Genomic DNA, 15,472 nt, shown 5'->3' on the forward strand with positions numbered 1-15,472 from the left:
AGGTGACCAGTGCACCGAGCAGTCGGGTGCATCAGCAGGGGAGAGGAAGAGGGAAAGCAGAAGCAAAAAGGAAGGTCTTGAGATGCTTCCAGAACCGGTGGTGGTTCTGATCAAGTTTGAGAGAGGTAGGGAGGCTGTTCGAGGGAGGCCCCAGCTGAGGAGATAGATCTGCATCCAACTCTCTGCTTGGAGAAGCGTCTGAACCCCAGAGAGTTGGAGGGGGATGAGCTGAGAGGTCGAGAAGGAAGATGTTTTGGAAGAGAAAGTTGGCGGTAGAGCGGCCCCAGGCCCCAGAAAGTATTGTGGACAAACCAGAGGGTCTTGAGGTGGATCCTTGCAGCCACGGGGAGCCAGTGAAGAGATTTCAGAGCTGGAGGGATAATATCCCTGGGCCTGAGGCCAAGGACAAGTCTTGCAGTCCTGTTCTGGATAGGTTGTGAAGGTCAAAGAGTAGAGGCAGGAAGATTTAGGAAGAGGCTGTTGCAATAATCCAGCCTAGAGAGGACCAGAGCTCTGGAGACAGTGAGTCTCTGGGAGAAAGTGAGAAAAGGAATAATATCTTTGAGGAGGTGCAGCTGATAGTTATACTTCTTAGCGACATCAGAGAGAAGGAGAGGGTGGAGTCAAAGATGACACCAAGGCTCTTAGCCTCACAGGAAGAGGGCCCAGAGTGGGCGGCCAGAGTGGGAGTGGGAAAGAGGAAGCCGGTGTCCCAATGAGATGGATCTCAGTCTTACTGGCATTAAGGCAGAGATCATTGGCGATACACCATTTATGAATTGTGGCCAGAAAGTCTGTTATAGGAGAAGAAGCAGAGGTGGCTGAGGGGAGCATGAAAGAGAGCTGAGTATCATCTGCATAACATTGAAAAGTGGAGCAGAAAGTAGCGATGCAGTGGGCATGGTTTACCGTATCAAAAGCAGAGGATAGATCAAGGAGAATGAAGACCGAAGGGAGATTGGAGTCAAGATTGGAGAGCAAGTCTTTACAGGTGTTCAGGAGAGCAGTTTCCGTTCTTCTGACATCTCTGAAGCCAGACTGGTGGTCATGGAGGCAACCAACAGATTCAGTATGTAGATTAAGCTGTGAGATGGCCAGCTTTTCCAAGAGTTTGCCCAGGAAAGGAGTGATGGAGATCATCACTAACAGTCCAACTCTTTGTTTCCATAGCAACTGGCAGAGAAGGGGTCACATTTCAAAGAACGCAATCTCCAGATGGATTGTCAAGTGTATAAAACTATGCTATTAATTATCAAAGAAAACCCTGCCTTTCACACCAAGAGCTCACTACCAGAGGTACAGGAGCTACTTTAGCATTTATTTCAAACTTCTCCCTAGACGCTATTTGCAAAGCACTACTGCATTAACACACATTCTAAAGCTGATTCACAGTTGGGACAAGCAGTGCTAAAACATCTATTTGTCGCTGCACCTTCTCACAACCCACCTCCTTCTCCAAATACTGCTTGCTAATCTATGCATAGCATGTGATATTAGCAGATCCACAAGTCTCCGAAGGGGTTCATTACTCACCTTAATCATATTTCTGATGCTTGTATCTGCTTAGATTAAAATGCGCCCACCCTTCCTCCCTTCCTGGTTTCGAAGGTGCATAGATGTTTATTGCTTTATCACTATGTTGTGCTTTATTACATATGTACTCATGCTACAATTCAAGTTACCTCATGTCAGAAACAAAACAATCTGAGGGACCTTAACGGGTGAATGACCATGGGTGCAATAGATGTCACACTAGGGATGGTATTACTGACGCACCCAGTCAACATCACTTTTTCGAGTTTCAAAAATAAATCATGTAATACTCTGAGACTACCACTAGATTTTGGCCTATGCATAGCATGTGGATTTAAGCAGATACAAGCATCAGAAATACGATTACAGTGAGTAATGTATCATATATATAACACACACAGATATAATACAATCCCAGTACAGTGTTAGTAACAAAAACATATAAATAAGATAAATTCCTAAAAATAGAAAATAATACTTCAAGCCGAAGAAATTGAGAATTTAATTCCGACAAATCATTCTTCTCTAGCATTAAATAAAATCCCTTAGTGAGATGCAAAAATAATGAACATCTTTCTCCCCCAAGGAAGGTCCTCAAATCATTTTGCTTGGGGCAGGGAGCTACAAAGATGAGAATCGACCTAAGACACATTTGATTAAATTAATTGCAGCTAAAGTTAAAGGTATGTAACCAGAAATGTGATCCCAAAAGGATATATTGGTTAATATAAAAACATTATGAACAAATATCCCAGATCGTGTCCACGCTGGGGTTGGATCCTTGGGCATCAAATAAAGAGATGTTCTAATGACTGAACTGTGCCATGTTATCGACAATATCTACACTGTCTCTTTCCCCTTGGACTATTGGACCTAGCACCCAGAACTTCTGGAGAAGTCAATAGATTAAAATGCAGTCTCACAAAGAATTATTGCTCTCGATGATGAGAAAATCTGAGCAAATATTTCTCAATCCAATTTAGGGCTTTAGAGGTCTTGTTAGAATACGTGAACAGTTTATAGTCTCGAGCGTAATCATACTTGCTAATCCAATCTGCATACATTAACTTTTTTTCATGTAATTAGTATTACTGGTGAGAACTGTAGGGTCAAGATCAAGCAGCGACAAAATATACATAGTGGAATGTACCCATTCAGTTAAAATCACACATGAATTATTGGAAATTAAATCGTGGAGCATTACAAAGAAGGAATGAGGAGGAAGATTAAAGATTTGTTCAAGTAAGAAAAGCTGTTTCCATTGAACTAAAGATTGTAATGAATTGAGCCCTAATTTATATCTTCTTATTCTTATGGGGACACCATTTTGAGAGGTGTGAACAACGTCTCAGCAATTTACCTTCAATTCTGGAGCAATCAATCTTTGCGTTGCAATAAGTGGCAGGATTGAGAAACACCCAATTTTGCAATATGTTTCTTTTAATTAGGCTGAATAAGATGTTAAAGTCAAATCTAGTTGCAAATATTGATCCCGGCAATTGTTGCTTTGTTGAAATTCAGAGCCTAGATACTTCTAATTTTCTACGTCGATTTTGCTAGAATCTAAATACCGTTGAATTTTCTTTTGTCTTCACAAAATTAAAGATCAGGACCTTGGTTTTAGATGCGATTAATTAATGCTGGCACCAAGACGCATCCTTGGCGCAGCCCTCAGTGGGTAAAAATCAAGTCTGTTAAATGTCTATGCTTATCAAGGGCGAATTTGAATTTGCGTATCTGTTTGAAAATAGGTGAGGATGCTTAGCAGGCCATTTCCAACTTTGCAATTTACTCCACAGGGTCTCATAATTTACACTATCGAGAGCCACTGAAAGATCAACAAAATATAAATATAGGGTACTGTTGAAGGTTAGCTTGGGATTGGAGCAATTATAATATAAAGCCATTCAATGCAGTCCCAATACGGTTGCTAAAACCTGATTGCCGTTATTCCCAAAATCCACTTTGCAAAACTTAACTATTGAGCTCCCTGAGAACAAGAGCGGAGCAGATCTATATAGAAACGTCAAGTAAGGCCATCAGCCGATAGACGGTTCAGATCTTAACCCTTTTTAATATAAGGACACTATGTGTGACTGTTTCCTTGTCTATGGAGTTTGATTCTCCAATATGGACCTGAACAGTTTAAAAAGAATTATCGGCCATAGCCCTGGATTACTCTTAAGGGTAGCAGTCGAGAGACCGTCTGTCCTCTGGGCTCTTGAAAGATTAGATTTAAAAAAAATGAGATTTAGAATATCATTTAAATCAAAACCAAGATACCATAAAGGCATAACGCTAGATAAAAGAGCAGGCTCAGTTGGAGAGGGGCGTTTATACATTTTGTAAAAATTATCCCTCCATGCAGATTGGCGAATTAGGTTAATTAGTGATGAGGCTTGTTCAATACAATTGTTATTGGTTAGTGACAAAAATTCACGTGAGTTCTAATTAGTGCACAGAGCATATGTTCCGCATCATGCTGCAACCTAAGTGATCGACGAGAAATAATCCAGTTGTTATGTCCTTGTTTGTGTTTTTTGGGCCAAGTCACTCAGGTCAGCTCTGTCTTTCAAGTGTCATTAAGAACAATGAAGATTCTTTTTCTGAAATTGGATAGTTTCATGAAAAATATTTCAATTTATAGATTTTCTTGTTCTATTTTTGTTGTAGATGGCCAGGAACTTTAATCATTCAGTTCAACAGTTGACTGAGAAGGTCAGAGTAATTGTTTATATCAAGTGACGAAGAATAGGTCTGATCTGAATTTGTCACATTGTTTAATCTTTCATTAAAAAAGGCAACCGCGCTTGGGTTCCAAGACACTAGATAAGCCTTGTTGTTAATAGAGATGTAGTGGGTGTTTTCTCCATAGTTTTACGAATATCCAAGGTCGGCATTAAATGTAATGCTGAATGATCACTTACATCCGAACGTATAGTATTAAAAACAATAGAATTCTCAAGGACTTGTTTAGATAAGAAAATACAATCTAGCATGGAAAAGGAACCCCTCACCCCCCTTTCACCACGTAGGACCGGCCCAGGATACCGTTAGGACAGTTTTTTGTTTAGTCATGACCCAAGGACCTGATGGGAGTTCCCTGATCGGGGAGTATCTCTTTTTGGAACCACATTTGGAGAAAAATAGGTTTCAGGTGTTTGACCAATACCTGGGTGCTGTTACTCTTAAAAGGGATGGCTTTGCAGGCATAATCTACAATAAAAGGATGTAATGGATCCTGCGCTAGAGGAGCTTAATGGTTCCATAACTTCCAAGTCACCTTAGGTAAATGTTGGGCAAGCCTTGAAGGCGGGCCCTCCCTGCATAATTTCGGGATGTTTGCTGGCACACATGGCAGTCTAGGAAATACTTCTGGGTTTGATTCTGTATCCTGGGCCAGAAAAAACTACTAAACACATGTTCTTGGGTTTTAGTGACCCTTTGGTTTTCTCCTGAGAGGTAGAAGCAAGTGGCATTTAGGACAGGCCTTCAAAATTGTAGAGTGAGTAGAAGCTGATATATGGTTTTATCATATCCCTTCATATTATTTTGGAATCGATATAACAATTCCTTCTTTTTTACAAACTAAGACCCTCTTCCCCAATGTTCGGCCTCCTTCGGCCGAGGCCGCAGAAGTGTTATCCTGTTAAGCAGTGGTGAACTCTTTCCTAGACATGGATGGATCCTGTTTCAGAGGGTCAGTTGATGGCAGTGGGAGATCTGGTCCTTCTCCTGGAAGATATGAGGAGCTGAATCCTGCATTTCATTTCTGCCTTATCCATGTTGAGATTTTGCTCAGCATCAGTGGGGGTATGTTGACAAACTAATTGGGTGATGGGATCCCCTTCTTGTACCCTGGCACCCATGAATATGCTGTATTGAACAGCCAACTGACATCTTGGGGGAAGTCTCCTCTGGCCCGACACCTTCAAAACTGTAGCTACAAGGACATGCCCACATGTCTGTGTTCTAAATCCCCACATGAGAGAGACTACAGTGTCTCAGGTGGGGTGTCGAGCCATGAGTATGGACCATACTAGTGCGAATTTTGGGGCTGACCAGACTTCCATGACGGTCTTTGCGCATGCCAATTCGGGGCTCACACGTGATGCACAAAAGACTTGACTCTCGAATTGCATTCCACTAGGTTTATTCTCCGAAAAGAAATATGAGGAAATGACAAAACACTGCAAGAATCAAACCAAGCCTCTCCCACTAGTTGTGATACTGTCACACCTCAATAGTCGTGCTGTGCATTTAATGGGATTCCCAAATCCTCACATGTCTCCCCATGTTCCATTGCTGGTGCTCCAGGGGTTCCCAAACCATCTTGCCAGTCCCGGTTCCGGCAAAAGCCTCTGGATTAATCAGGCTGTTTTCTCTGCCAACTCTGCTATAGATGTAGATGCTCCACTGGGGTGAGATGGTAACTAAGGCCATTGTTTCTGCCTCCTATAACTCCATTTTACCCTACAGCTGGTCTCCCTCTTTCCACAAAATTCTGAGACTCCCAGACTTGGTTGCCATGACTGTTCCTCCTCTAGCCTTCTTGTCTGGATCTCGTTCCCCCCTCCCTTTCTAGAGCTGATCTGGCCAGCTGGGACTTTCCTGTTCAGCCAAACTGGGACAGTGCTCAATAGCACGGCTTGTTACCCCCCCCCCCTTTCCTACCTTGACCTCGTGATGATTCATATACTCCTCTGTACCACTTTCACCCCCGCCTGTCCATTCCCCCTTCCAACACTACCTCAACATTCCTAATAGCTCTCCAATGACCTGCCACAAACCCCTTCTCCAGCAACCAACATCAATTGACTAGGGAATCTGAGTTTTCTAGTGTTCTCCTTGGTTTGGGTCATTAGTCTGTGACTGCACTGCCCCTTGTCATTGGGGCAGGGGTAGGATTGGCAGCATGGCCTTACTTTGGGAATAGAGGGCTGGACCAAGCCTTCATCTGATTTGCCCACCATCTTGGATTCCACTCTCCCTTTCCTGTCACTTTCTAGTCCGGCCTATGCAGGGACCAAGTTTCATGTTCCTGCAGCATGTGATTTGCAGGCTGATTACATTCTTGGTCTGAATACTGCAAACTTGCAACACTGTATCAAGCACATGTTTGTGGAACTCACATGTGGGGAAACTCAGTCAGAAGATCACAAACCTGCATTATATCAAGCTCGGCCTGGACTGGAACAGTATCGGGGTAAATGTTACTACCAGCGTGTAAATGAAATCAACTCTAGAAAAATTTAATTGTTGGTTTTTTCTTTTGTGAGTTTTAGGGTCTGCCTAAATAGAGCTTTAAGCACTCACAATTGGTAAGGGGATACATGGAAGTGGGGGGCGGGCTCTGTGCCTGTTTTCTGCCAAGCAACATGGACCAGGGAAGGGCGATCAGGGGATCCTCAACATACTGCCCCTGGGCCCGTCCTTCACTGGGTTGGAGATGCACCTTACCACCTATGTCATCCTCCCTTTTGTTCCCTAGAACCTGGTAGGGGCCTCCTCATAGCATACAGCTCTTTATACAATGTCCTCCCAAACAACTGGATCCTTTAGTGTGGCAGTCTGAGGTGCAAAGATTGAGGATCTTATCCATGTCAAATATCACCCTCACTTTGCCTTCATCTTTCCATTGCCACTATTATCAGAGATTCTTCTGTTGCCCTACCACTTAGAGGTTCATTGACTCATCTCCCTTCTTCGCATTCTTGATCTCCCATAGACCGCTCCATCCCTGTTATGTCTTTGGAACCGATGATGTATCTTTCCTGGTATGAGCCTGGAAGGGGCCAGCAATATTCCTGGTCTCCTAACATATATTGTAAAGCTATATTTTACTTTTAAATCAGACTCCGCGTTAGTATGATATGGCTTGTGTCACCCCCACCACTCATAATGCCCAACCCCACAATTCGGGGCAATAAACAGGCATTTGTACGAAAACTCAAATTTATTTAAGAGTCAAATCCAAACAAAGGTGGTCCCCAGCTTTATGCCATGGAACCATGGAAGTCACCACAATGTTATATTCTTATAAACAATTGGGCAGCAAAACAAAAGTTTACCTGCCTGCATGAATCTCACTGTTTCACGTGCAAGTATTTATTTCCAAAACCAATACTTGGCATTCTAAATGCACTTCTCACTTCTTGGCTGAAAATGCAAGCTTACATTAGCAAATGCATCGAAATGCTGTGGTTACTTTCCCCACGGCATAAATTAGTTTTCAAAAATTGATTAACATTTTATTCATTTTAAAAATGTTTTCAGTTTACTTTAGGGGAATGTTATTCAGAGCCATATTTCCCACACACTGCATTCGTGCAGCATCCCTTGGAAGATCCTGACATAGTCGGCCTTGTCGCTCCATTCACTTGACATGTACGTTCATACTATTCCTGCTTCTTCTGTCCAGCTAAGTTAGTATAATTGGATTTTCTATGGGTGCGACTTTCCAGTGCACTGGCTGTAGCCCGCTTGTCAGCCTTTCTGTCTGTCACATCCACCGTGGACCCAACCAACCACCTAAAATGCTCTCTTTGTACTACCTGTAGCTTGCTTCCCCTGTTCCAAAGGTGCTCTGACGAGTGATTGTGCATGTCTGTATCAGCTGGACTTTAGTATTCTAGATTCTTTCTACTCCCACTTTTGCAGACCCCACACCTTGATATGTACTTCATTGGTAATGTGAAGTGTGAATGGACTCTAGCTGGATATTTGTTGCGCTCATGTGCTCTTCTGCATGTGCCCTACTGGTCACCTATTATTTGCTGCCTTTATGCGGATGCTGGATTCAAGCTTCTGCTTCAGAAGAATGCGTGACAACCGTCACACACTGTTCCAATTGCCAACTGCTCAACTTGCTATCCTGCCTGGTGGGCACAATGTGGGCCTGGTGCCTTGCTGGTACATGGTGTTGATGTTTAACTTCTCTAGATTGGAGTTTGCAGGTGTGGATTGACTTCTATGTGGGACACCTTGTTTGCTGACACTATAGTGCAACTGCTCTCCCCCTTCTCTACTGCCCATCTGCCAGGCTGTACTTCCTGATCTGAGTATTCCACTGATTCAGAGGATGCCTTTCTTGGGCTCCATCTCATGAGCTAGATGAGACTACTAGGCACACCCAGCACACATACCTGCACTACAAGTGATTTACCTACTCAACACATTAAGAGCTAATGTTTGCTGTAAACATTTAAGTGCAGATAACCTTGCTAAATGTGACAGCACTATACCTGCTGGTCTTATCAAACCCACCCACGCCCACCTGAAGTGATTGCTTCATGCTATAACTTTGGCGGACGTTTTGATGGCTCAACACTACCTTCTACATTGGCTACTTTTCCAATAATGTAGCCAATTCAACGTGGTGTATCGTTACTATTAGGCTGCTCAACTTCCAATACCTAGAAATGCCACAGGATGCTTCAAACATCCAAGTTGGAATTTCTAGGTTTCGCAGTGGTATTAGTTCACCGCCTCATTGCTTCTGGGTTCTCCCAAGAAACAGTGCCCGATTATGCGTAGGGCTGGGTCTAGGTATTTGAATTTGCAGTCCAAGAAAAACATACTCTTTTTGGCTACTTTTGTGCTTATTCTTGGAGTTGCCTTTTAAACTGCATTATGCACTGCAATACTTTGATTTGTTCTCATTCAGTGTGAATATCTTGTGCTTTAGATAATGTATTATCCTGGTACAGCACTGTAATACACTCAGTTTGTCAGCCAATGCTGTAGGAAAAATAACAAAATGAATACTACAATGTCGGATTTGTTTTTGCGCAAGTCATTTCATTGGATAAGATGTACAAAAACACATAGATCACACATGTCAGTAATGAAAAGGAACTTGAGTTGCTGCTACATGAAGGGATTTGCAGGCAGAAGGTTAAGGAAATGTCCTACTGGGCACAGGAAACGTGAACTTACTAACAGATTAGTTATGCCTCAATTTGTCAATTACCATTATTTATTTACAACTATAGAGTGCTGTGCGGCCATTTATCAAATAGTTTTGTAATATTGAGTATGTGAAGTGTACAAATGACAAGTTATACGTTGTTCTTTTTGTCTTATAGGACTCCCTAGCTGCTGAAATTGAAGGATCAATGCGTAAAGAATTGCAAATGGACGAGCCTGAGTCACCAGAACTTGAGTATGAACCATGGGAATTATTCCTTTTAAAAAATATGGCCGCTGTAGTCGTAACTTTTCCCCACCGACATTGATTGTAATCTGTATATCAATTATATTTAGCTAATTTTGTGTTACAAGTCTTCGGAAATGAATGCTTTGATCTCAGAATACTTACTATTAGATGGCTTTAACAGGAAATGAACTGAAAAACTGTCATGCGACAAACGGGTTACTAAAATGATCACAGAGAACACCTGATGAGGGTTTTGCACAAATATATGCAGATGCTCAATAAGGTACGTCACACATTTAACACTTGATGGTAAGTGATGGCTTCTGTCCAGTATGATTTTGTCAGTAAGTTTTCTACCTTTTTAGTTATATTACTTCCGATTCATGTAATCATTTAACTGCAACTACAGTTTTTCAGTGTAATAGATTAGTTTCAAAATAAACAGAGAATACATGTAAAATATATAGGTTCAAATATGTAACTGAAGAGAAAGTTACACCTGCCAATACTGCGACAAATCTGGGATGTTTTGCCGTTTCCACTGTTCCCAAAGAAGGCCACTTCTAATGGATTCCTTCCTCCCCCAGATGTATCATCTATGATATTCTTATCCCAGTGCAGCTGATCTTAGGAAACATTTAGGCCACCATTGGGCTCTGTGTCAGCTCAGCCTGATGACTACACATGCCCCACTTCGGTCATGATGCTGGGGCTAGTACATATTGAGGTGCCACACCTCGTGACCTCAGTTCCTATTTTGTGTGCACTCTGTCTGCATCTGGAACATGTAACCGACTTCGTTTTGATATTTTTAATCCTGCAGGCTTCACATCTTGTTCGGATTGTGGCTCTCAAATGTCTGCATTTGACCCCGTTAGCATTTCTTTATACTACCTAGGGGATGATCATGACATGCAGAACTGTGGGTTGTGCCAGTCCATGTACGTTTTACCTTTGTCCACAAGGAAAAAGGTGAATCCAAGACATATCGGGTGAGGTTGCAGCGTGCAGAGCATTGGCCCAAAGACAAATCTCCAGCACACAAAGAAAAGAAGAAGCATCTTTGCAAAAGGTCCTGCTTGCCGAGCGGTTCATCCTGACATTATTTTTCTTCCTCCTTTGATCAAATGACTCCCCGCAAACTACCCCACAGGTACCGTTTCTGACCCAATTCTCTATTCCAGAGGAATGGAATGCCTTAAGGCTGAAGGTGCCTGACGCTTTCACCAAGGTTTTTGGCAAAGCAAAGACTCTGGCCCCGGCAGCCCCATCAGAGTTCTCTGGGCCCACTACAGCTGTTCGTGGCCAGCAGGGAGCCCTCTGGGAACTGTGACTGTGCATCATTGGCCCAATCCCCGGATCCTATGGGGCTAGACCGATTCTGGCGCTGTCAGGCACCTACTCCAGGTGTTGAGGCCTCCAGACTGATGCATACCCCAGTGTTGTTGGTGCAGAGGCAACTCACAAGGTTGATGCTCTCTTTATGAGACCTTCATGTCAAAGAAGGTCCAGATCTTTGATAAGGAAGGGGACCCCACCCCATTTGGGATGGAACCCTTGTGCCAAGGCAAAGGAGTAGAATGTGCTGTGGATTCCTATGGAGAGGGAGAGGATGTGCTGGCCGTGGCTACAGATCTCCAAGAAGCCAGTGACCTAGGTACTTCCCCAGAACTCGACATTCTCTCATTTCCAACTCCGGAAAGGCCTCAGCCGTCTATTCAGTGCATAATGGCTAAGGTGGTGGACAGAAGATCCAGTATGATCTTCTTGACATTCGGGATGAGGGGCCCAAGAAAGGGACAATGCTGCCTTTCAATAAAGCAGAAGATGCCGGAGTGCTTGATGCCTGGGAAAAACCTGCCTCAGTTAAGACTGTGGACAGTGAGTTGGCCTGGAAGCATCAACCTGCCATCTCAGACCTGGCTTTCCTTTCCATTCATGCCTTCCCTGAGACCTTTGTTGTCGAAGCCACTACTTCCAACATACGGTTGCCCACTTTTCCTTCCCTAACTCTGGACACGGAAAGTAAGAAATCGGACGTGTGGGGAAAGCGGTTTGGCCCTCTGCACGATTAACACCACCTGTACCCTGGCCAAGATCTCGGTTTGACTTTGGACGGCAGTGAGTGGTGTGGCCAAACACCTCGTAGAGGGTGACGTAAGGGAAGGTTTTGAGGGCAGTGTAGACTATGCCAGAGACACTTGCTGCCAGAACCTACAAACAAGTCTGGGTATAACGGACTGCGTTAGGCATGCAATGGTGACTGGCACTGTTATGAGACCTCACTCCTGGATGAGAACATCAGGGTTTGCACAAGATGTGCAACTAAAGCTCCTCGATATGCATAACCTCTTCGGGGCTAAAGCTGATCAGTTTTTGCTGAGGTTTCAGTCCTCAAAAATGACAGTCTGGTCTTTGGGCATGGCCTTTCAGGAGCTACCAGAGACAGGGGTCATGGTTTTCAGGCATCTGCGTCCTATGTTCCTTGAGGAAGGGGCCAAATGGCTCCTTATAGACAACCAGGTCAGTTTCCCTAGGGTGTAGAGGAAAAGGGATTCAAAGAGGCGGTATTGATTCTGCCACATTCCCCTCATAACCCCAGCGGCAAACCCCTGTGAAGTTCATTTTCTTCACCCATGAGAGGGAGAATAGCCCAGTTTATCTCAGAATGGTTCCACACCACTTCCGACGCTTGGGCCGTAAAGGTCTTTCAACAGGGTCATTTTCTCCCTTTCTTTCAGCCCCCTCCAACTATGCACCTTTCCATACTGCTTTGCCTCCTGACCCCCTCCTCTTGAAGGAAGTCTGTCGACTTCAGATTAAGATCCCAGTGGAACTGGTACCATGCTCAAAACGAGGAAAAGGGTGGTACTCTACTTATTTTCCGGTTGCAAAGGAGAATGGGGGGCTTGCGTCTTATCATGGACCTGAGACAGTTAAATATGTTTCTGGGGTTCCTGCGCAAGGACAAATTCAAGATGGTCATCTAGGTCAGCTCCTCCAAGCCCTAGGTTGGTGTCGCTGGACCTTCTGGACACCTTCCATGTACATATCCATGCAAAGCACAGGAGGTACCTGAGGTTCGTTGTGGGCCAAACACATTACCAGTTCAAAGTCCTGCTGTTCGGTCTCTCTTCGGCACCCAGGGCTTTCCCCAAGCTGCTGCCGGGGGTGGTGGCTCGTCTCAGGAGAGAAGACGTTCATATCTTTCCCTATCTGGATGACATGCAGTCTGTTGCAAAGCTTGGGCTTTTCCTTGAACTTCAAAAAGTCTCACGTTTCACAATCCCTGTCCCTTCAATTCATTAATCAGCCTTGGACACTCACCTGGCCAGAGTTTTTTTTGCCTGAGGACAGCGTACTGAACATATTTTGGATGGTGCAAGTGCTCCAATCCCAGTATCAAGTTCCGGTCTCGTCCTTCCTGCTTCTGCTGGGTTTCATGGCTTCCTGCATTCTGGTGGTCCCAGAAGCCCAGTTGCATAAGAGGCTGCTTCAGTGGCGGCTCCATTTCCAGTGGTCTCAGTTTCAAGGGAACATGTCAGATCTTCTACAGGTATTGAGTTGAGTTTTCTGAGCTCTTGCATAGTGATGCATACGAGACAATCTCTTAAAGGATGCGTTGCTATGACAATCTTGGCCTCAAGTAAATGCGGTCACCAATGTACCACTGACAGGTTGGGGCAAAGATGTGTAGGATTGGATGGCGAGCACCCTGTGGTCTCCCTCTGCGTCTCAGGAACACATCAACTTGCTGGAGTTGAAAGCTGTCCTCCTGGCCCTAGTTGTCTTCCTCCCCTCTGTACAGGCCAAGTCTGTGCTGGTCCGAACGACAACACAGTGGCCATGCACCTCAACAAACAAGGTGGTGCGAGTCCTTGCCATTATGCATAGAAGCAATGCAACAGTAGTTTTGGGCTCTGGAGAACTACATGTCTCTGAAGGCAGCCCACCTCGCCGAGAAGAACATCATGGCACATGCCCTAAGCAGGCACTCTTCAGCCTCCAAATAGTGGAAGCTCTGCCAGGATTTCCTCCCACAGTAAACATGCCTGAACCATGGGAGAGATCTAGCCTCCTCCGAGTTATAGAAGTCAACCAGGCCTCCCTATATTTTACTAAACCCTTTTATGCCCCATGTTTTCAAACAAAAAAGAAGTGGACTAATTTGTGACAAATTTAATACCATTACAGTCCAGCTCAAGTCAGAGTGGTGAATTTGGGGCACGTTTGGGGTAGGTACAAGGGTTGCTTTAGGAAGCCACTTGAGGAATCCCCCACAGCTTTGAGTGAGGGATAATTTGTTATTTTGTTGTTATATTGAATTATTTTGGTATACAATCTATAAAATCAAGACATTAAAAACATGTTCAATTCATCAATACACAGTAAACAAATCAAAAAGAGTGCAAGTCTTCGGTCAATGACATTGTTCCATCATGACAATTTCAAATTATTGTAGCCTAATGCAATTACAACTGTGAATTGAATGTTATAATTTTTCCAATTGAGATTTTTATAATCTATGAGGCACTAGTCTCCATGGGCACTGATTCTTTTTTCCCAATTCTCCAAGGTCTTTTCAGAAATTGACAAATTACCCATAAAGATAAATCATCTTCTTATATTAAAATTCCTAAAAACAGGTAAATACAAACTTTTCCTCAGGGATGAGTATGCTGGACAGAACATGTACCATTTCCTCCCAGCTCGCCTGACGGAACTTACATTTCTTGGCTGAATCAGGATTCCATTTATTGGTAAATACAGCTGCCGGTAGAATTCTGAGGCGGTGTTCGCCCAAATTGATACTTTCTATCAAAATACCTAGCAATCGGACCATTATTACTAGCTTAAGCGATTTTGCATGAATGCAATCATTCCTCATACGTCTCCTTGATTGTGGTTTGGTGAAAAGCAGATTTCCTAATGCAACTTGAGTGTATGGTTGCATAGGTCAGCCAGATTTAAATTTAAAAGTGTAGATATATTTTATGTCCAGGGTGACTGTGCCGCTCCACTTTGAGATACTACACCATCCAAAGCTTTCTGGTATGGAGTTAGCAGTTTGCTTGTCCACAATCTATACCATATAGCAGAGGTTATGTTTTGGCATGAAAAACCACTCCGTTAATTCGCATTTCTATAGGGTAGTGAAGGTGTACTTTTAGGGAGTGCAAACAAGGATTTCAAAAGGACAGATTCTTTACTCAGTAAGAGCCTGAGATTAGAGTATTCCAAAGTGTCTGCCTCATATGCTGTGGCAGAGTATGCACTTGCTCTAAACATCCAAGGTTTGCTTGATTGTTCTACCTCATAACATCTCAAATGAACAGACCCCCCCTCCCCAACACCTTGTCCGGATAGAGTGAGCATGCTCATGGTGATTTGTTTCTCCCATAACCCTCTTGCATGGATTTTCACACCTAAGTAATCCCAGTAGTCTACTCATTATAACTTGGAGTCACCTAAATATATATCTAATACCTCTGTTTTCTTTTTTGACCAGACACGGTTCGACACATTAAGTTAAAAACATAGCTCATTGCAATTGGAAACCAATACATTAAGGCAATTGTATTAACACAGCATCATATGCAAATAGCAAGATGCTGGTTTGTATTCCCCTTAATAGTGCTGCATCCATATTTAATTCCTCCATTATGACTGACAATTTGTTAATGTCAAGGCAAAAAAAAATTGGCACATGTACACAACCCTGTCTTACTCCTCTGCTGATCATAAAGATTTCAGCAGAAATGGATAGAAAATCTGCTCTAT

At 43.5% G+C, this 15,472-nt stretch overlaps 1 protein-coding gene across 11 annotated transcripts in view; it reads left to right on the plus strand.

Annotated features, from left to right (window-relative positions):
- TRAK1 (trafficking kinesin protein 1) overlaps positions 1-15,472 on the plus strand; it is a 748,555-nt gene that overhangs the window by 497,838 nt on the left and 235,245 nt on the right. For all 11 annotated transcript variants that reach the window (XM_069648282.1, XM_069648279.1, XM_069648284.1 and 8 more), the window contains exon 10: positions 9,621-9,697. In XM_069648282.1, coding sequence (XP_069504383.1) covers positions 9,621-9,697 — 77 coding nt within the window. The remainder of the gene's footprint in view (positions 1-9,620; positions 9,698-15,472) is intronic.

The sequence above is a fragment of the Ambystoma mexicanum genome, chromosome 2q (genome assembly GCF_040938575.1).
Source record: "Ambystoma mexicanum isolate Mex_15411 chromosome 2q, UKY_AmexF1_1, whole genome shotgun sequence".
Classification (NCBI taxonomy): Eukaryota; Metazoa; Chordata; class Amphibia; order Caudata; family Ambystomatidae; genus Ambystoma; species Ambystoma mexicanum.